The sequence below is a fragment of the Somniosus microcephalus genome, chromosome 8 (assembly GCF_052327205.1).
Source record: "Somniosus microcephalus isolate GS21.2 chromosome 8, FLI_Smic_1.0, whole genome shotgun sequence".
Classification (NCBI taxonomy): Eukaryota; Metazoa; Chordata; class Chondrichthyes; order Squaliformes; family Somniosidae; genus Somniosus; species Somniosus microcephalus.
Window position 1 is genome coordinate 18,412,204 of NC_140994.1, and position 22,924 is coordinate 18,435,127.

The 22,924-nt window shown below is 49.8% G+C and overlaps 1 protein-coding gene across 1 annotated transcript; it reads left to right on the top strand.

The window, feature by feature from the left end:
* The first annotated feature begins 2,814 nt into the window (after window positions 1-2,814).
* Window positions 2,815-21,816, top strand: twnk (twinkle mtDNA helicase). Its single transcript, XM_085994309.1, has 5 exons — window positions 2,815-4,204; window positions 9,833-10,073; window positions 11,586-11,693; window positions 13,519-13,660; window positions 20,385-21,816. The coding sequence occupies exons 1-5, from the start codon at window positions 2,818-2,820 to the stop codon at window positions 20,631-20,633; spliced, it is 2,127 nt and encodes a 708-aa protein (XP_085850435.1). The 5' UTR covers window positions 2,815-2,817; the 3' UTR covers window positions 20,634-21,816.
* Window positions 21,817-22,924: the final 1,108 nt, after the last annotated feature.

A 22,924-nucleotide genomic window follows, 5' to 3' on the forward strand; every position in this document is an offset into this window, starting at 1 on the left:
AAACTCTAGAGAATATAGGCCTAGTCTACTCAACCTCTCCTCATAGGACAATCCCCCATCTCAGGAACCAGTCTGGTGAACCTTCGTTGCACTCCCTCTATGGCAAGTATATCCTTCCTTAGGTAAGGAGACCAAAACTGTACACAATACTCCAAGTGTGGTCTCACCAGGGCCCTATATAATTGCAGAAAGACGTCTTTACTCTTATACTCAAATCCTCTTGTAATAAAGGCCAACATACCATTTGCTTTCCTAATTGCTTGCTGTACCAGCATGTTAACTTTCAGTGATTCGTGTACAAGGACACCCAGGTCCCTCTGAATACCAACATTTCGCAGCCCTGCCTTCGATCTAGTTCCTTTTCTCTCCAGTTTTGAAGAAGGGTCAAACCCGAAACGTCCAAATTTCTCTCCACGGATGTTGCCTGACTTGCTGAGTTTTTCCAGCATTTTCTGTTGTTATTTCCCAATCTCTCACCATTTAAAAAATACTCTGCTTTTCTATTTTTCCTACCAAAGTGGATAATTCAATGCAGAAAAGTGTGAAGTAATACATTTTGGTAGAAAGAATGAGGAGAGGACATATAAACTAAATGGAACAATGCTGAAGGAATGCACAAACAGAGAGACCTGGGGGTATGTGTGCACAAATCATTGAAGATGGCAGGGCAGGTTGAGAAAGCAGTTAAAAAGGCTTATGTGATCCTGGGCTTCATAAATAGAGGTATAGAGTAAAAAAGTGTGGAAATTATGACAAATTTGTATAAAACACTGGTTCGGCCCCAACTGGAGTACTGTGTCCAATGCTGGGCACCACACTTTAGGAAGGATGTGAAGGCCTTAGAGAGGGTGCAGAAAAGATTTACGAGAATGATTCCAGGGATGAGGGACTTCAGTTACGTGAATAGACTGGAGAAGCTGGGGTTGTTCTCCTTGGAGCAGAGAAGGTTGAGAGGAGACTTGATAGAGGTGTTCAAAATCATGAGGGGTCTGGACAGAGTAGATAGAGGGAAACTGTTCCCATTGGCAGAAGGGTCGAGAACCAGAGGACACAGATTTAAGGCGATTGGCAAAAGAACCAAAGGCGACATGAGGAAAAACTTTCTAACACAGCGAGTGGTTAGGATCTGGAATGCACTGCCTGAAAGGGTGGTGGAGGCAGATTCAATTACGGCTTTCAAAAGGGAATTGGATAAGTACCTGAAGGAAAAAGATTTGCAGGGTTACGGGGAAAGGGCGGGGGAGTGGGACTAGCTGAAGTGCTCTCGCAGAGAGCCGGCACGGGCTCGACGAGCCGAATGGCCTCCTTCTGTGCTGTAATCGTTCTATGATTCTGTTCTATGATGGGGGGAGGCTGAGCGATGTAAGTAGTGTCGGATTTTTGCGGTTGTGAGAAAGAATGAGTTAAAGTAGGAAATGGTGCAGTAAGACGGTATTGCTGCACACTGGATGCAGGGAGAGAACATACCATTTGTACACATTAATCTTCTGGGATGTTGCATAAAGAAAGACTTGCATTTCTTTAGCGCCTTTCATGACCACCGGACGTCCCAAAGCGCTTTACAGCCAATGAAATACTTTCTGAAGTGTAGTCACTGTTGTAATGTAGGAAACGCAGCAGCCAATTTGCGCACAGCAAGCTCCCACAAACAGCAGTGTGATAATGACCAGATAATCTGTATTTAGTGATGATGTTGATTGAGGGATAAATATTGGTCAGGGCACCGGGGAGAACTCCCCTGCTCTTCTTCAAAATAGTGCCGTGGAATCTTTTACGTCCAGCTGAGAGAGCAGACGGGACCTCGGTTTAACGTCTCATCCGAAAGACGGCACCTCCGACAGTGCAGCACTCCCTCAGCACTGCACTGGGAGTGTTAGCCTAGATTTTTGTGCTCAAGTCTCTGCAGTGGGACTTTGAACCCACAGCCTTCTGACGTGGAGGAGAGCGTGCTACCAACTGAGGCACGGCTGACATATGAGGAGTCAAGCCCAAGTGTAGGCTTCAGGTGAAGAGGGGTTAGAGGGCAGGGGCTAATTTTAAAGTCACACGTAGTGTTCCTATTTTGGTATTGCTACTCTACGTCCTGTGTCCACATTTCTAATGGAACTACCCATGTAAACTTGTCATGCTGTAATTACAGCCTCCTGCCAGTGGTGGTGCTGCAGCGCCTTTAATTACAGCCTGACAAATTTACTTAAGGCGTTCCCATTATAAATGTGGACGTGGGAATTTATAATGGGAGAACTGACAGGACGTGCGCACAGACGTGAGATTTTAAAAATTAATCTAGAAGTATCTTTGGATAGTTGTGATTACAGATGCTTGCATTGATAAAACGCTGAGAATGCATCATGCCTCGATTTTAAAATTCTCATCCTTGTTTTCAAATCCCTCCATGGACTCAGCCCCCTCCCTATCTCTGTAATCTCCTCCTCCTCCGGCCCTACAACCCTCCTGAGATCTCTGCGCTCCCCTAATTCTGGCCTCTTGCGCATCCCCGATTATAATCGCTCCGCCATTGGCGGCCGTGCCTTCAGTGGCCTGGGCCCTAAGCTCTGGAATTCCCTCCCTAAACCTCTCCGCTTCTCCACCTCTCTCTCCTTTAAGAAGCTCATTAAAACCTACCTCTTTAACCAAGCTTTTGATCACCTGCCCTAATATCTCCTTGTGTGGCCCGATGCCAACACTTTGTATTATAACGCTCCTGTGAAGCGCCTTGGGGTGTTTTTTACTACATTAAAGGCGCTATATAAATGCAAGTTCTTGCTGTTATTCTCTCAACTGTTTTTGTTTTCTCCCCCTCACTCCGCAGAGAGCATGCTTTGCTTGTTTCGCTGCGGCTGCAGAACGGTTAGTGGGGTCCTGCGGGGACCGACCCCCCCTCGAAGATGTTACAGCATCGCGGGCCTCGCACGCAAGCAGCGGCCTGCAGCGCCAGGGCAGCTTAGCCCACGAAAGGAGAAGTCCCGTATGATGTGGCTGAAAGGCGCGACGCAGTCAGCTCCTCTGAGCACCACACCCTCGCCGTGTTTTGGCGTCAAGGGGAATTTAAGGAGCAAGAGCTTAAAAGCCGACATGGTCCCCGCCTTCTCGCCCGTGACGGTGACCGAGATCCGCCAGTACCTCCGGTCAAAGGGCGTCCCCTTCCACGACGGGCACAGCTGCCTCCACGTCCCGAGCTTGTTTGTCGGCAAGGTGTTTGACTCGGGGAAGGCGGAGAAGGACACGTTCACCCTCTTTGTCGACAAGACCACCGGCCAGTTCCTGTGCAAGGAGACTCTACTGGAAGGGAGCTGGGAGGACTTCCAGGACTGCCTGGAGGTGATGCAGAAGGAAGGCCAGGACAACCTGGGCCCGGACGTGCTGCTGAAGGTGCCGGAGAGCGACTGGGAGCTGAGCGAGCAGGCGATGGACCTGGAAGAGGTGCAGCAGATCTGGAACAAAGCCACGGCCTTCGCGGACGTGGAGGAAGAGGAGGCCCAACTGGCCAAAGCCATGTTCGGGATTTTGAAGGTGTCCAATCTGACTCTGAAAAAGCTGAGCGTGAGGTACTTCAAACCCACTAAAAGCTTGGTGTTCCCCTGGTTCAACTGGAGGGATTCGAGTTTGAAAGGGTTGAAGCTATTGTCAGCCGAACAAGATGGCCGCGGTGTCAACTACGTTGCAACAACCCTACCGAAGCCCAGCAGTTACCACAACCTCTTTGGTCTCCACATCCTAACGAGGAAGGACACGGCGCTCATCTTGACTGGGAAGGAGACCGACTGCCTTGCGGTGGCCAGTGCCACCAGCCTGCCCTGCGTGTCCTTGCCCCGGGGTGTCAGCTGCCTGCCCCCTGTCCTCCTCCCGTACCTGGAACAGTTCAAGAAGATCATCCTGTGGCTGGGCAGCGACCTCCTCTCGTGGGAGGCCTCCAAGATCTTCGCCCGCAAGCTCAGCATGAAGCGCTGCTTCCTGGTGCGGCCAGGCGACCACCAGCCCTGCCCCCAGGAGGCGCTGGCCGCGGGCCTCAACCTCGGCAAGATCGTGAAGAGTGCCATCCCTGCCAGTCACAAGTCCATCATCTCCTTCCGCCAGCTGCGGGACGATGTGTTCGGGGAGCTGGCTAACGCGGAGCAGGTCTCTGGGATCAAGTGGCAGCGGTTTCCGGATTTGAACAAACTCCTCAAAGGACACCGCAAAGGGGAGCTCACAGTGTTCACAGGTAGAACATAAGACGTAGGAGCAGGAGTCGGCCATTCAGCCCCTCGAGCCTGCTCCGCCATTCAAAAAGATCATGGCTGATCTGATCTTGGCCTCAACTCCACTTCCCTGCCCGCTCTCCATAACCCTCGACTCCCTTATCGTTCAAAAATCTGTCTATCTCCACCTTAAACATATTCAATGACCCAGCCTCCACAGCTCTCTGGGGAAGAGAATTCCAAAGATTCACGACCCTCTGAGAGAATCATTTCCGTTTTCAATGGGTGCCCCTTATTCTGAAATTATGCCCCCTAGTTCTAGATTCCCCCACGAGGGGAAACATCCTCTCTGCATCTACCTTGTCAAGCCCCTTCAGAATCTTATATGTTTCAATAAGATCCCCTCTCATTCTTCTAAACTCCAATGAGTATAGGCCCAACCTGTTCAACCTTTCCTCATAAGACAACCCTTTCATCTCCGGAATCAACCTCGTGAACCTTCTCTGAACTGCCTCCAATGCAAGTATATCCTTCCTTAAATAAGGAGACCATAAGTTTGGTTGCTGTCTTGTAATATGGTGCTGAGCATGACCCCAAATCTTTCCTACAGCTCCCCCAGTGGCACGCACATTTCAATTTGGTAATGAGCTGTAAGACTCGTAATGCACCTTTCTCGACCTCAGGACATCCCAAAGCACCTTACAGCCAATGAAGTACTTTTAAAGTGAGGTCACTGTTGTAATGTAAGGAAACGCGGCAGCCAGTTTGCGCACAGCAAGCTCCCACAAACATCAGTGTGATAATGACCGGATAATCTGTTTTTAGTGATGTTGGTTGAGGGATAAATATTGGCCCGGGACACCAGGGAGGACTCCCCGCCCCCCCCCCCCTCCTCCCCCCCTGCTCTTCTTCAAGAGGTGCTGCGGGATCTTTTACGCCCACCTGAGAGAGCAGACGGGGCCTCGGTTTAACGTCTCATCCAAAAGACGGCACCTCCGACAGTCCAGCGCTCCCTCAGCACTGCACTGAACTGCCACTGCTGACACCCAATGAGCTGCATGGACCAGGATGGTCCCAGGTGTGATCCTGGTCTGTGCTGAGTTAGCAGATCTTAGAAGGATAGCAGGGTTTAGGTGAAAGATAGTTTACAGCGTTGGAAGCCTCCCCTTGCATTTAACAGTCAGTTTGGGAATACAAGTATCTTGAAATTTAAAGTGGTGGGATTTTTTTCCTCACAAGTTTAGCGTTGAATTCCTATTTCTCCGTTTAACTGTACCTGAATCACTGTTTGGATCTACCAGACCGACCATTCTCTAAATATGATGACACTCATTCACTGCCCTCACCTTCAACATCAGTTACTTTAAGCATTATGTTCAGCTTATACCCCTGCCACACGAGCTTCTGTTTAGCTCAGTGGGTAGCGCTATTGTCTTGGAGTCAGAAGGTTGTGGGTTCAAGACCCCTTTCGGGACTTCTATTTCAATGCAGTACTGAGGGAGCGCTGCACTGTCGGGGGTGCCGTCTTTCGGATGAGACATTAAACTGAGGCCCTGCCTGCCTGGCCTGGTAGATCCTATGGCACTGTTTTAAAACTGGAGGGGTGGGATATGTGTCGGTGCAGGCTCGATGGGCCGAAATGGCCTCTATCTGCACTGTGGGGTTTCTGTGTTCTGTGTAGACGGGAGTACATAATGCTTAAAGTAACTGATGTTGCAGGTGAGGGCAGTGAATGACTGTCATCATATTTAGAGAATGGTAGATCCAAACAGTGGTTCAGGTACAGCTAAACGGAGAAATAGGAACGCTAAACTTGTGTGAAACCAGTGAGGAAAAAATCCCACCACTTTAAATTTCAAGATACTTGTACTTCCAAACTGACTGTTAAATACAAGGGGAGGCTTCCAACGCTGTAAACTATCTTTCACCTAAATCCTGCTATCCCTCTAAGATCCACTAACTCAGCACAGACCAGGATCACACCTGGGACCATCCTGGTCTATGCAGCTCATTGGGTGTCAGCGGTGGCAGTTCATAGAAACATAGAAGATAGGAGCAGGAGTCGGCCATTCGGCCCCTCGAGCCTGCTCCGCCATTCAATGAGATCATGGCTGATCATCCAAATTCAGCACCCTGTCCCTGCCTTCTCCCCATATCCCTTGATCCCTTTAGCCTTAAGAAATATATCCAACTCCTTCTTGAATATATTTAATGAACTGGCCTCCACCGCCCTCTGTGGCAGAGAATTCCACAGGTTCACCACTCTCTGGGTGAAGAAATTCCTCCTCATCTGTCCTAAATGGCTTACCCCTCATCCTTAGACTATGATCCCTGGTTCTGGGCTCCCCGGCCATCAGAAACATCCTTCCTGCATCTAGTCTGTCCAGGCCTGACAGAATTTTATAGGTTTCGATGAGATCCCCTCTCAATCTTCTAAACTCCAGTGAGTATAAGCCCAATCGACACAATCTCTCCTCATACGTCATTCCTGCCATCCCATGTATCAGCCTGGTGAATCTTCGCTGCACTCCTTCCATGGCAAGAACGTCCTTCCTCAGATAAGGCGACCAAAACTGCACACAATACTCAAGGTGCGGTCTCACCAAGGCCCTGTACAACTGCAGCAAGACATCCTTGTTCCTGTACTCGAACCCTCTTGCTACGAAGGCCAACATACCATTTGCCTTCTTAACCGCCTGCTGCACCTGCATGCTTACCTTCAGTGACTGGTGCACAAGAACACCCAGGTCTCTTTGCACTTCCCCTTCTCCCAATCTATTGCCATTCAAAAAATAATCTGCCTTCCTGTTTTTGCCACCAAAGTGGATAACCTCACATTTATCCACATTATAGTGCATTTGCCATGTTTCTACCCAATCACCCAACCTGTCCAAATCGTACTAGAGTTTCACGACATCCTCCTCACAGCTTACCCTCCCACCCAGCTTTGTGTCATCTGAAAATTTGGAGATATTACATCCAATTCCCTCGTCCAGATCATTAATATATATTGTGAACAGCTGGGGTCCTAGGACCGATCCTTGCGGTGCCCCACTAGTCACTGCCTGCCACTTGGAAAACGACCCGTTTATTCCAACCCTTTGCTTTCTGTCCGCCAACCAGTTCTCGATCCAAGTCAGTACCTTGCCCCCAATCCCATGTGCCTTAACTTTACACGCTAATCTCTTATGCGGGACCTTATCAAAAGCCTTCTGAAAGTCCAAATACACCACATCCACTGGTTCTCCCTTATCTATTTTACCAGTTACATCCTCAAAAAAATTCCAGTAGATTAGTCAAGCATGATTTACCTTTTGTAAATCCATGTTGACTTTGTCTGATCCTGTCACTGCTTTCCAAGTGCTCTGCTATTACATCTTTTATAATGGACTCTAGCATTTTCCCCACTACCGATGTCAGGCATACCGGTCTATAATTCCCTGCTTTTTCTCTACCACCTTTTTTGAATAGTGGGGTAACATTAGCTACCCTCCAATCCATGGGTACTGTTCCAGAGTCTATCGAGTTCTGGAAGATGACCAGCAACGCATCTACTATTTCTAGGGCCACTTCCTTAAGTACCCTAGGATGTAGATTATCAGGCCCTGGGGATTTATCGGCCTTCAGTCCCATCAATTTTCCTAACACCATTTCCCTACAAATACTGATTTCTTTCAGTTCCACCCTTTCATCAGACCCTATGTTCCCCAGCATCTCTGGGAGGTTATTTGTGACCTCCTTTGTGAAGACAGAACCAAAATATGTATTTAGTTGGTCTGCCATTTCTTTGTTCCCCATTATAAATTCCCCTGATTCTGACTGCAAGGGACCTACGCTTGACTTCAGCAATCTTTTTCTCTTCACATATCTATAAAAGCTTTTACAGTCAGTTTTTATGTTCCCTGCAAGCTTACTCTCATAATCTATTTTCCCTTTCTTAATTAATCCCTTTGTCCTCCTTTGTTGAATCCTAAACTGCTCCCAATCCTCAGGATTATTGCTTTTTCTGGCCAATTTATATGTCCTCTCCTTGGATCTTATGCTATCCCTAATTTCCCTTGTTAGCCACGGTTGAGTCACCTTTTTTGTTTCATTTTTATGCCAAACTGGGATGAACAAATTCTGTAGTTCATCCATTCGGTCTTTGAATGTTTGCCATTGCCTATCCACCGTCAACCCTTTGAGTGACATTCCCCAATCAATCCTACCCAACTCGCACCTCAGACCATCGTAGTTTCCTTTATTTAAATTGAGGACCCTAGTCTCTGAGTCAATTACTTAATTCTCCATCTTAATGAAGAATTCGATCATATTATGATCGCTCTGACCCAAGGGGCCTCGTACAACAAGATTGCTAATTAATCCTTTCTCGTTACATAATACCAAGTCTAAGATGGCCTGATCTCTGGTTGGTTCCTCGACATATTGGTCCAGGAAACCATCCCGTAAACACTCCAGGAATTCCTCCTCCACAGTATTGTTACTAATTTGGTTAGCCCAATCTATATGTAGATTAAAGTCACCCATGATGACTGCTGTGCCCTTATTGCACGCTTCTTTAATTTCCCTTTTAATGCCATCCCCAACCTCCGCCTTACTGTTTGGAGGTCTATATACCACTCCCACTAACGTTTCTTCCCCTTAGTATTTCTCAATTCTACCCATACAGATTCCACATCATCAGAGCTAATATCCTTCATTACAATTGTGTTAATCCCTTCTTTAACCAGTAATGCTACCCCACCTCCCTTTCCTTTTTGCCTATCTTTCCTGAATATCAAATACCCCTGGATGTTGAGTTCCCAGCCTTGGCCATCCTTGAGCCACGTTTCCGTAATCCCAACCAAATCATATTCGTTTACCTCTATTTGCGCAGCCAATTCATCCACCTTATTACGAATGCTCCTCGCATTAAGACACAAAGCCTTCAGGCTTGTTTTTTTAACGCTCTTAGACCTATTAGAATGATTATTTACTGTGGCCACTTTTGATTTAAACCGCTGATTTATCTGACTGCCACTTTTGTTTTTCTCCTTCCTATCTTTTGCTTTTATCCTTGTTTCCCTTTCCTCTGTCTCCCTGCTCAGGTTCCCAACCCCCTGCCATTTTAGTTTAAACCCTCAGTGCAGTACTGAGGGAGCGCTGCACTGTCGGGGGTGCCGTCTTTTGGATGAGACGTTAAACCGAGGCCCCGTCTGCTCTCTCGGACGTAAAAGATCCCACGGCACTATTTGAAGAAGAGCAGGGGGGAGTTCTCGCCAGTGTCCCGGGCCAATAGTTATCCCTCGACCAACATCACTAAAAACAGATGATCTGGTCATTATCACATTTGTGGGAGCTTGCTGTGCGCAAACTGGCTGCCGCGTTTCTACGTTACAACTCCGGCAATGCAGCACTCCCTCAGCACTGCACTGGAAGTGTCAGCCTAGGTTTTGTGCTGAAGTCTCTGGAGTGGGACTTGAACCCACGACCTTCTGACTCTGAGGCGAGCGCGCTGCCCACTGAGCCGCGGCTGATCCCAGACCCTGATGTCGAGCCCGAGATCGGCACGTTGCTGCGTTTCTCCACAGGGATCGGGTAACCCGTGGCAACCTGCTGGACCAGGTCTGATCGGGTCTTATTGTAAGTGCCCATCTTTCTCTCGCAAATAGGTCCGACAGGCAGTGGGAAGACCACCTTCATCAGCGAGAGCGCTCTGGACCTCTGCATCCAAGGGGTGAACACCTTATGGGGAAGCTTTGAGATCAACAACGTCCGGCTGGCCAAGATCATGCTGACTCAGTTTGCGATGCAGCGCCTGGATGATCAGCTGGAGAAGTACGACGAGTGGGCCGACAAGTTCGAGAACTTGCCGCTCTACTTCATGACGTTCCACGGGCAGCACACCATCAAGTAAAGTACTTGGCGATGACGGATAAACAACAACAACAACAACTTGTATTTACGTAGCCCCTTTAACGTAGCCAAACGTCCCAAGGCGCTTCACAGGAGCGTTAGCAGACAAAAATTTGACACTAGCCACGTATGGAGATGTTAGGACAGGTGGGCAAAAGCTTGGTCAAAGAGGTGGGTTTTAAGGAGCATCTTAAAGGAGGAAAGAGAGGCAGAGAGGTTTAGGGAGGGAATTCCAGAGCTTAGGGCCCAGGCAATAGTAGGTACGGCCACCAGTGGTGGAGCGATTAAAATCGAGGATGCGCAAGAAGCCAGAATTGGAGGCGCGCAGAGATCTCGGTAATCCCCCTTTCAGGCGGTGCATTACAGGTCATAACAATTTGTGTGAAAAAAATTCTCCTCATCTCCCCTCTGGTTCTTTTGGCAATGACCTTAATTCTGTGCCCCCTGGTTACCGACCCTCCTGCCGGTGGAAACAGTTTCTCCTTGTTTACTCCTATCAAAACCAGCCATCATTTTGAGCGCCTGCATTAAATTTCCCCTTAACCTTCCGTGCTCTAAGGAGAATAACCCCAGCTTCTCCCGTCTCTCCACATGTGTCTACGGTGAGAGAAGGGAATGAGGGCGATGATGGAGAGGCAGGCGGGCGGGATTGAGAACGGTTATAAGGATGACGGGGCTTGTGGGGCCGACTGCACCAGTTGCTGAAGGTAAGCATGCAGGTGCAGCAGGCGGTTAAGAAGGCAAATGGTATGTTGGCCTTCGTAGCGAGAGGGTTCGAGTACAGGAGCAAGAATGCCTTGCTGCAGTTGTACAGGGCCTTGGTGAGACCACACCTTGAGTATTGTGTGCAGTTTTGGTCGCCTTATCCGAGGAAGGATGCTCTTGCCATGGAGGGAGTGCAGCGAAGATTCACCAGACTGATACCTGGGATGGCAGGAATGACGTATGAGGAGAGATTGGGTCGATTGAGCTTGTATTTGCTAGAGTTTAGAAGAATGAGAGGGGATCTCATTGAAACTTATAAAATTCTAACAGGACTAGACAGACTAGATGCAGGAAGGATGTTCCCGATGGTCGGGGAGTCCAGAACCAGAGGTCACAGTCTAAGGATAAGGGGTAAGCCATTTAGGACTGAGATGAGGAGGAATTTCTTCACCCAGAGAGTGGTGAACCTGTGGAATTCTCTACCACAGAAGGCAGTTGAGGCCAATTCATTAAATATATTCAAGAAGGAGTTGGATATATTTCTTAAGGCTAAAGGGATCAAGGGATATGGGGAGAAAGCAGGGACAGGGTACTGAATTTGGATGATCAGCCATGATCTCATTAAATGGCGGAGCAGGCTCGAGGGGCCGAATGGCCTACTCCTGCTCCTATCTTCTATGTTTCTATGACTGGAGTTTTCACCTCGGCTGGCGTCTGCGTCTCTTAAGTAGTGTTGCTTTTTTTTTTTAAGATGTTGATCGGTGTGAATTTAACAGGGGGTGTCTCTCTCTCTCCGTTGTGCAGGTCAGTTATCGACACGATGCAGCACGCGGTGTACGTGTACGACATCAGCCACATTGTTATAGACAACCTGCAGTTCATGATGGGACAGGAGCATCTCTCTGTCGACAAGTAATTGTACCTCTTTTCAACTACAGGAAACTTTTTTTTATCCGGCACCGACGGGACCGGCGTGGTGCCGATTGATCAAAAAGTCCGGATTACAGAGAGGTATAGTTACCACGGTACGAGAGCCCTGTACACGGCCACAGATCCAGGCGTCCCTGTTGCACGGCCACATGTGCAGGAGCCCCGGTTACACGGCCACAGATCCAGGCGTCCCTGTTGCACGGCCACTAATATATAGTAAAACTTACCTGAACCTACTCGGGAATTTTGCCAGTTAAGAGAGATTTCCGGATATTTAGGTGCCGGTTAAAAGAGAGTTTCCTGTAAAATGTCGGCCGAGTTGTGATGGCAGTATCTTGCACTTTCTGCGACCCTTCCAATGAGATCTCGGCAACCTGCCCGACATCGCACGTGATTTCCCTGGGCTGTATATTTTGTGCGACGTCGGGGAATCCTTTTGACGTTCTGTCAGTGACTCCTGAAATCAGCGTAAACTCCACTGATCGATTTCCCTGGGTCTCCTCGACTCCACAGACCTCCTGTGCAAAATGTATCGCCTTAATCAATCCTCCGACAAAAACAGGTGCAATCCTGGGGCTGAAGCCACTTTCTTCTTCAGGCTCCCGTGGAGAGGTTTGCTGGACCTAAACATAAGAACATAAAAGAAACAGGAGTCGGCCAAATGGCCCCTCGAGCCTGCTCCGCCATTCAATAAGATCATGGCTGGTCTTCTACCTCAACTCCTCTTTCCTGCCCGATCCCCATATCCCTTGTTTCTCTTTGTGCTTAAAAATCTTATCAGTCTCTGTCTTGAACATACTCAACGACTGAGCATCCACAGCCAATGCAAAAAAGCAAAATACTGCGGAGGCTGGAAATCTGAAATAAAAACAGAAAATGCTGGAGATACTCAGCAGCATCTGTGGAGAGAGAAACAGAGATAACGTTTCAGGTCGATGAAGTTCTGACGAAGGGTCATCAACCTGAAACGTTAACTCTGTTTCTCTCTCCACAGATGCTGCCTGACCTGCTGAATATTTCCAGCATTTCCTGTTTTTGTTTGAGCATCCACAGCCCTCTGTCTTAATTCACTGTTCTCCTTTCTCTCCTGCCCTCCCCAGGTGAGAACTTAAGAACATGCAGTCTGATTGAGATCAGGAGCTGCTGCTGCTGGTACCTGAGGCTGCAAAGTTGCACCTAGCCGCTCTACCCGCGTATGTACCTGCCGCATCACTGCGACCCCCAAATCTTTGCATCCTTAACTTTGTTTATGCTTCTGTTTGCCCCCCCAGCCAAAATAGATCCTCTCCTCCCTCTCACCCCCCACCCCGCCAAAATAGATCCTCTCCTCCCTCTCATCCCCCCCCACCCCTTACCAGTCTGCTCATAGGAGCAGGAGTAGGCCATTCAGCCCCTCGAGCCTGCTCCGCCATTCAATTAGATCGTGGCTGACCTGTACCTCAACTCTATTTACCCGCCTTAGCTCCATATCCCTTACCTAACAAAAATCTATCAATCTTGGTCTTGAATTTTTCAATTGCCCCCACCCCCCAGCCTTGACAGCTTTTTTGGGGGAGCGAGTTCCAGATTTCCACTACCCTTTGTGTGAAGAACTGCTTCCTGACATCACCACTGAACAGCCTGGCTCTAATTTTAAGGTTATGCCCCCCCTTTTGTTCTGGACTTCCCCCCCCCACCCCCCCCCAACCAGAGGAAATAGATACTCGGGGGAGTATCTGTCTGATTGGACAAGTGAAGATTTTGAGGGGGGTGGGGGTTGGGGCTTCATTCTAATTTAAAGAACTGAAAATGTTTCTTTCCACTTCAGGTTTTCTGCCCAGGATTATATTGTTGGAATGTTTAGGAAGTTTGCTACGGACAATAGTTGCCATGTGACTCTCGTCATCCATCCCAGAAAGGAGGAGGACGATAAGGAACTGCAGACCGCTTCCATCTTCGGCACAGCCAAGGCAAGTCAGACATCACAAAAACGTTTTATTTTTATAAAGGAAACGCGGGCTAGGTCAGCGAGTCTTGCTGTGGCTCGCCTGCGGCTCTCCTTACCCTGTCCTGTTGCCTTAAGCAAGCTTGCCGCTCCACGTTTCCATAAACTTGAGCTCATCCCCAAACTCGGCTGCCCGTGTCCTAACTGGCACCAAATTCCCGTTCACCCATCAACCCCTGGGCTCGCTGACCTGCATCGGCTCCCGGTCCGGTAACGCCTCGATTTTTAAAATTCTCATTCTCGTGTTCAAATCCCTCCATGGCCCTCGCCCCTCCCTATTTCTGTAACCGCCTCCAGCCCCACAACACTCCGAGATCGCTGCGCTCCTCCAATTCTGGCCTCTTGCACATCCCCCACTTCCTTCACCCCAACATTGGCGGCCGTGCCTTCAGCTCTCTAGGCCCTAAGCTCTGAAATTCTCTTCTTAAACCTCTCCGCCTCTCTCCCCTCCTTTCAGACACTCTTTAAAACCAACCAAGCTATTGAGCACCTGTCCGAGTATCTCCTTGTGTGACTCGGTGTCAAATTCTGTCTGACAACGCTCCTGTGAAGCGCCTTGGGGACGTTTTACTACGTTAAAGGCGCTATATAAATGCAAGTTGTTGTTGTCGTCCCAGTATTCCTGCTACAATTAAAAGGGCAACTCCTCAACTTCCTGCTACAGCAGAATTGAAATTGGGAGCTTGCCTGAGGGAGCATGGGAGCAGAGCCGTCTCCTCGCACCCCAACGCTGCAATGCTGGAGTAATCCCAGAACTAGCCCTTGGGGTTGTGGCCTTTGACCAAGAGTTTGTAGCACCGGCCTCACCGGATTTGTGTGTTCGACCCTTTTAAAAGTTGAAATTTGTGCAGTAATTTCTTGACCCTACTGGGCACCAGAATAGGCTTATAACAACAAGGGACAATGCTGGGAATACATAGGATGTTTCCTCTTGTGGGTGAATCTAGAACTAGGGGTCACTGTTTAAAAATAAGGGGTCGCCCATTTAAGACAGAGATGAGAATTTTTTTCTCACAGAGGGTTGCGAGTCTTTGGAACGCTCTTCCTCAGAGGGCGGTGGAAGCAGAGTCTTTGAATATTTTTAAGGCAGAGGTAGATAGATTCTTGATAACCTTTCACCCCCTTGCTTATCGGGGGCAGGCGGGAATGTGGAGTAATCAGATCTGCCATGATCTTATTGAATGGCGGAGCAGGCTCGAGGGGCCGAGTGGCCTACTCCTGCTCCTAGTTCGTATGAATGTATGTTCGTATAGCAAGTCTGTCCACATCTGGTAGAGAGAATAGACAGGTCAACCTTTTGGTTGGGAACCCTTCTCCAGATAGGTTTGTAGCATTGGGTTTTCAGCCCTACGATCAGCATTTAGGAAGAAGGGAACTAAACTTGTCTCCGCAGGATCCCTAATAAGTGATTTAGTTGTAAAAAGGACTGTCCCAATGCAGCACAGTTCTTGGGTTTGAACATGAGTAAAATGTTCCAAATTACAGCTCATGAGCCTGAGGTGACTACCTGATTGAGTCCACGTCGAACAGCTACGAGAACGCAAGAAAAATCAAGGACATAGAAATATAGAAGATAGGAGCAGGAGTAGGCCATTCGGCCCCTCGAGCCTGCTCCGCCATTTAATGAGATCATGGCTGATCATCCAAATTCAGTACCCTGTCCCTGCCTTCTCCCCATATCCCTTGATCCCTTTAGCCTTAAGAAATATATCTAACTCCTCCTTGAATATATTTAATGAATTGGCCTCAACTGCCCTCTGTGGTAGAGAATTCCACAGGTTCACCACTCTTTGGGTGAAGAAATTCCTCCTCATCTCTGTCCTAAATGGCTTCCTTATCCTTAGACTGTGACCTCTGGTTCTGGACTCCCCCGACATCAGGAACATCCTTCCTGCATCTAGTCTGTCTAGTCCTGTTAGAATTTTATAAGTTTCAATGAGATCCCCTCTCATTCTTCTAAACTCTAGCGAATATAAGCCTAATCGACCCAATCTCTCCTCATACGTCATTCCTGCCATCCCAGGTATCAGTCTGGTGAATCTTCGCTACACTCTCTCTATGGCAAGAACATCCTTCCTCAGATAAGGTGACCAAAACTGCACACAATACTCAAGGTGTGGTCTCGCCAAGGCCCTGTACAACTGCAGCAAGACATTCTTGCTCCTGTACTCGAATCCTCTCGCTATGAAGGCCAACATACCATTTGCCTTCTTAACCGCCTGCTGCACCTGCATGCTTACCTTCAGCGACTGGTGCACAAGGACACCCAGGTCTCGTTGCACTTCCCCTTTTCCCAATCTATTGCCGTTCAGATAATAATCTGTCTTCCTGTTTTTGCCACCGATGTGGATAACCTCGCATTTATCCACGTTATACTGCTTTTGCCATGCATCTGCCCAATCGCCCAACCTGTCCAAATCATACTGGAGTTTCTCTGCATCCTCCTCACAGCACACACGCCCACCCAGCTTTGTGTCGTCTGCAAACTTGGAGATATTACATCTAGTTCCCTCGTCTAGATCATTTTATATATATTGTGAATAGCTGGGGTCCTAGCACCGATCCCTGCGCTACGCCACTAGGACAAGCAAAGTGCGACTGTCCCGTCAAAGCTCACCCCGTTAATATCCTAACTTTCCTGTTGCAATATTCCCGTTGTGTTCGGAATGCCTGGTGTAAATCTCTCTTTTGAACTACGCAGCGCTGCTGATCAAATTGATTTGGGACAATGGCCGGTTGCCTGCAAGTTGCAGCCTGTAGTTCAGTTAATTGGGTTTGGATGCTGTCCTAAAGCCTGAGTGGAATTCGCAGTGAGGCGTGGGTGAAAGAGTAATGAATGGTGAGATCAGGAGGTGATGGGGTGCAGCATCACATGACTGGCACTACAGGTCTCCCCCCGGAGAAAATGATCAGGAATCTAGTACAGGTAGACTATCCTTTATCCGAAAACCTCGGGACCAGCCGTGTTTCGGTTTTCGGAGAATTTCGGATTTCGGAAGGTGAGCGAAAACACTTCGGTTTTCAGAGTAATTCGGTTTGCGGGAGTGCGGATAAAGGATACACTATCCCTTATCCGAAAGGGTGGGGGTCGGCGGGGGGTCGGGGGTGGGGGGTCGGCGGGGGGTCGTGGTCGGGGGTGGGGGTCGGCAAGGGTGGGGGTCGGCGGTGGCTCGGCGGGGGTCGGGGTCGTGCGCACGACTTACGCTGAGCGAAAACACTTCGGTTTTCAGATTAATTCGGTTTTCGGGAGTGCGGATAAAGGATACACTATCCCTTATCCGAAAGGGTGGGGGTCGGCGGACCTTATGAATACCTGAGTGGGATAAATAACGACTATAAATACTGTAGTTACAGGGATAAATACTGTAGTACAGTTTATTTGTAAGGAAAACATTCAGTAAAACTTCAAACATGTACAGGTACAAACTAAGCTAAATACCTGTACATAAACATGCAATAAAGGTACATTACATCTGGCTTGAGGATCTTGGAGAAGAGGGTACATCAGTGTTGTCATCATTGTCATCAGGTTGGAGTTGGACATCTGAAGATGGGCCAGGTTGGGGGTCGGGTTCGTCGGGGGTGGGGGTCGGCGGGGGTCGGGGTCGTGCGCACGACTTACGCTGAGCGATTTCGGTTTTCAGAAGTCATGCTTTGCGCCACTTTCGGCTTTCAGAGGTTTTCTGGTTTTGGATGTGCGGATAAAGGCTGGTACACTTACGCTGAGCGATTTTGGTTTTCAGAAGTGCGGAAAAATGCTACACTATCCCTTATCCGGCTAGGCCTGTAAGTCGTGCGCCACTCTGGTCATGTCGTGCGCACGACTTACGCTGACCGAAAAAACCTTCGGTTTTTAGAGGGTTTCGGTTTTCGGAAGTTCGGATAAAGGGTAGTCTACCTGTACAGTTATAACCAACCAACCCTGTCAACAGATCTAGCTAAATGCCTCCCAGCTGCTGTCAGTCCACAAACTATAAACCACACCAAACACTAATACTGCAATGTCTGGAGTAGCTTTAAGATTGTAATCTTAACCCTAAACTACAAACATAAACGCTATTGTATATCAAAAAGTGCTCAAAATTCTCACGGTAGTGTGCCAGCAGGTGGCACTGTGAGTATAACGTTATGTGACTCTTTAAATACAGTGGGGTTACACCTAACTTTACGTGACAACCCCACTGCACTGATCCAACAGAGTGTTACAACCTAATTGAATTCCCACCTAATCATGCTCTGTAATGCTGCCCCTCCCCCCTTTGCTTTCTCACTCTTGCTGCAGTTTATTTGCGAAGGCGGACTTGCTGCTCGCGAGTTGGTATTCCTGCCGCGGCACAGATCGATTCGCTCGCCCGCCCTGACTGCTGTGATTTCTACAGCCCCAGCTTCTGTGACCTGCCTCGCTCTCTCTCTCTCTCTCTCTCTTCCCCCGCTCGCCCTCCCTTTGCGAAGCCACTGCTCCCTTTTACCGCTACTTCCTGCAGAGTTTCCGGTGTGCCCTTAATTTTATTTATTTAACACCGCCAGCCCATCCTGGCCCTCTGCTTCCCCGCGACCCATTGTTGATGCTCCTTCGGAGGTGGACGCCTGCTCCCTGCCTGCCTCAGGCTGGTTGATGCTACTTCCCGTTCCGTACAGGGTCCCCCACACCTGCGAGTTGCCATTCTGGTCCATTCTGTGACCATTCAATATTAACATAGAAACATAGAAGATAGGAGCAGGAGTAGGCCATTCGGCCCCTCGAGCCTGTTCCGCCATTTAATGCGATCATGGCTGATCATCCAAATTCAGTACCCTGTCCCTGCTTTCTCCCCATATCCCTTGATCCCTTTAGCCTTAAGAAATATATCTAACTCCTTCTTGAATATATTTAATGAATTGGCCTCTACTGCCTTCTGTGGTAGAGAATTCCACAGGTTCACCACTCTCTGGGTGAAGAAATTCCTCCTCATCTCAGTCCTAAATGGCTTACCCCTTATCCTTAGATATTGATATTACTACTGGGGGTTGGGGGAGGGGGAACAGGACTCGTCCCAACCACACCACCTCAAAGAGGACAATATTAAACTGCCATTGCAATACAATTTGGGGACGATAGAGTTAAGAGATCCGGGCCTAGAAATTCAGTCGCGTTTGCGCCCACTTATTGGCTATAAAGTGGTTTGCGCCGGAAGTTTTTTAGCGCCCGAAATTGAGTTGGTCCCTAACATCGGCGTTAGCCGGTAGCGCTGCGCCGGCACCGATGACATCATCGGTGTGCGCAGCGCCCCGGTTCCAATGGTAATCCGTCCCGATGGCCAAATGCAGTTGCGGCCGCCTCGCCCGTCGTGGCCGCAAACAGCGTTTGCAAAATGGTGCCTTACAGCTCCGAGAGGCCGGCGCATAAAGGTGGAGGGGCGGCCGGCCGCTTTCCCGGCGGCCGCCTGGCCGCACCTCCCTCCCCGGACTCCTGCACCCCCCCCCCCCGCGGCATTGGTGTGTGACTCCCGCGAGCCCGGCACTTCTCCGTGGTGCCGGGCTCATTTGACGGGGGAATCCAGCGGCGATCTCACGGCTGCAGGCAGCTCCTCCTTAAGAGAAGGAGGAGGCCTGCAGTACCCCAGCCTGCCGCACTGCATCGGTTGCCGCAGCGGCAGCTGGGCGCCGGAAACTGACATTCTTCGCCCCAAACGAGGCGGCCAAACCCTCCAATAGCGCCCGCCTCCGTCTTGGGGCGGCGCTACTGAATTTCAGGCGGGCGCTAGGGGAATCCGGCCCAGCGCTAAATTTCGGGCACTAAAGACCTGGCGCGGCGATACCGAATTTTTAGCCCCCGGTTTTCACCAGTTTCTCCACACTTCGAAAAAAGAATTCCCTATTTTTCTTGACTTTGGCCTGTGTGATCGTCATGCCTTTGAAAGAGCTCTCCACATAACCCCGGTTCTCTGCTCTTGCCCCGCATCCTTTAAAATGTTTCTTCGTCAACTAGTAATCCCCTTCCCCTTTAAGATCCCTTACAGATTCTGATATCCCCCCACTATTTCTGGTCGGGCATTCCCTGTCCTAACAATGCTTAAAAAAAAATTCTCTCTACCTCTCCCTTCGTCTTCTGGTGTTGATCTTAAAGTGATGCCCTCTAGTTACCAAATCACCGACCAGTGGAAAATAGTTCTCCCCACCCCTTGCCCAATACCTCATCAAAAACCCCTCGGTGCCTTGAATTCCGAAGCATTTCTTTTTAATCTTGGTTAATATTCTGTGGTTGAAGCTGTCCCCGACTTTTAATCCCCTTCCCCTTTAAGAGCCCTCACAGATTCTGATACCCCCCCACCCCCCACTATTTCTGATCGGGCATTCCATGCCCTAACAATGCTTAAAAAAATGTTTTCACTACCTCTCTCTTCGTCTTCTGGTGTTGATCTTAAAGTGATGCCCTCTAGTTACCAAATCACCGACCAGTGGAAAATAGTTTTCCCCCTTGCCCCTTTACCCACTCGGAGTTTTTAATTCCGAAGCATTTCTTTTTACTCTTGGTTAATATTGTGTGGTTGAAGCTGTCCCTGACTTTTAATCCCCTTGGAGCCAAATATTGTTCTTCCTTTTTTGTTGAGTATTTGTTGCTTGGGAATAATCATGGGATGCGGGGGGGGGGGGCGAGAGACAGAAGTTGCTGAAACCCATTGCTCACTTCCCATTGCTTCCCTCGCCAGGCCAGCCAGGAAGCTGACAACGTGCTCATTCTACAAGACAAGAAGCTGACCTCGGGCCAGGGGAAGCGACACCTGCAGGTGACAAAGAACCGCTTCGACGGAGACCTGGGCGTCTTTCCGCTGGAGTTCAAGAAGGCCTCGCTCACCTTCTCCCCCGTCAAGGGGAAAGTCAAGCTGCGGAAGCTGCAGGAGGACGACGAAGCCCCCAAGCAGGCTGGGAAATCCGCCAACGCCAAAGGGAAAAAGTGAGGCCGGCGGAGGAGCCTTTTTCGACCAGGCCGGAAAAATGGCGGCGGGGGGGGGGGAGAGAACCAGTGGGGGTGGAATCGCCGCCGTCGATCTCCTGCGGGCGCACGAGCGAGCTCGGACTCTGGCACGGTGCTCAGGTTTCCTGTTGGTTGCTAAGCAGAACACTGAAAGTGGCTCCGCCATTGTGGTGGGACTCGTCAGCCTTTCCATAGGCCGGGCTGACTCTCAATGTGAACTAGGATCTCTCCCTTTCCGTTGCTCTTGTACAGTAACCCTCGGCAACCGTCAAACACTCAGCACAGCTATCGCCCTGTGGGTTAACGCTTGGGACGTTGGATAAAAAAGCACTGACAGAACTTTTAGAACATATCGAAGCACTTTGAGATGCTTAAAGGGCAGCTATTACTGATCTCTCTTCAACTTACTTAAACCTGTGGTCCGTCTTGTAGACCTCTCCAAACACCCCTCCCTAAATTTTCTCTCCTGTCGACTTGAAGGTGTTCACTTCTTTCTAAAGAAAGAAAGGACTTGCATTTCTGTGGCGCCTTTCACAACCTCAGGATGCCCCAAAGCGCTTTACAACCAATGAAGTACTTTTTGAAGTTGTAATGTTGGTTGACTCTTAACGGCAATTTGTGGCAATCTTGGGCCAGAAATTCGGGTCCCCGCGGGTGAGTACGCGCTGTGTACTCGCCCGTCTGGCCAACGAAAGTGCCGGTTTCGCGCATGCACTGCGCATGCGCTGGAAACCGGAACTTCCGTTCCCTTGAAAGAAGGGGTTCGAGGGTCAAACACGTGCGCCGGAGAGGCAGCGCGTAGACCTTGAACTTCCAATTTTCTTTACAGCTTTCTTCGTGCGGGTATGTCCCTAGCAGCTGCGCGTGAAAAAAGCAGGCGCAAGGCCTGCTTTTAACAAGGTAAGAGGTGAACTAAGTAAAATTGAAACACTTTTTCCACAGGTTCATCATTTTTTAATACTTTAAAGAAAGGTAGGTTTATTTTTAGCCCTGTTTAAAACTTTAATTAATTTTTTCAAAAATTTAAATTTTTGTTTAAAATAGTTAATTTATGTAATTTATAGTTATTTTAAAAATATGGGGCTAAAAATTCGGTGGCGCCGCGTTTGGGGCGCCAAGCTCGCCTGGGTGGCGGAAGTCCCGCCCCGGAAGGAGCCGGGAGCGCCAGCCCGATATTCAGTTTGAGCGCCCCAAGAGGGAAGCGGGGCACTGCTCGAGGCACCTCGCATCCCTCTTGGGGTGCTCAAACTGAATATCGCAGCGCAACGTGCCGCAGCGCCACATGCTGCGGCACGGCGCGCTGCGGTACTGCAGGCCTTCCTCCCCTTCTTAAGGAGGAGGGGCCTGCACTAGCGCGATCACCGATCGCGAGTGCCGGCAAAAGAGCCCGGCACCGAGGAGAAGTGCCAGGCTCTCGGGACACAGCCGGCACTGCCCGGGGGGGGGATCAGGAGACCGGGGAGGGCGACGCGAGGAGGTGCTGGCAGGCGGCCACCGAAAAAAATGGTCGCCCCGCACCTCCCCCTTAATTTGCGCCACTACCGCCACAGGTAGGCCCCCCTGAACTGGTCGCAGATTGCGACCGGCGCTACGGGGTGGGGGTGGGGGGGCGCGACCTAATATCGCGTTCGGGGCGGTAGCGGGGCGCTGCGCACACCGATGACGTCATCGGTGGTGGCGCAGTGCTACAGGCTAACGCTGCCATTAGCGCCCCGCTAAATTTCGCGGGAGGCATGGCCAGTGGCGCTAAAGCCACTGAGTGCCCTCTCTAGGCGCAACTGGTGGCGCAGCCCACCGAATTTCTAGGCCATGATTTTTTTTTAATGTATTTGAAGTTTTACTTAGGTTTTGGGGCTGATCTCTATTCATAGATTTGACAGATCTTCCTAGACAAATCTATGAATGGAGATTCCCTGCTCCGATTGGCTCCCCATGGCCCACGTGATCCCAGGGGATGCTGCGAACTAACTGCGCCTCTGGGATACACGAGCACTGCGCGCCGGCAGCTGGAGGAGGCCCAGGATCGGATTCCCACGCGGGCCCACAGCACAACGGCCGGCACGCTATCGAACTAACTTCGCCTCTGGGATACACGAGCACTGCGCGCCGGCAGCTGGAGGAGGCCCAGGATCGGAATCCCACGCGGGCCCACAGCACAACGGCAGGCGCGCTATGTAAGTGCAGGTCGGGGGCTTGCGCCCGCAGGAAGCCTCCAACCCAAATTTCTGGCCCATTAGGGACAACTGGACCCAAAGTGCACAGAGTTGGCGTGTA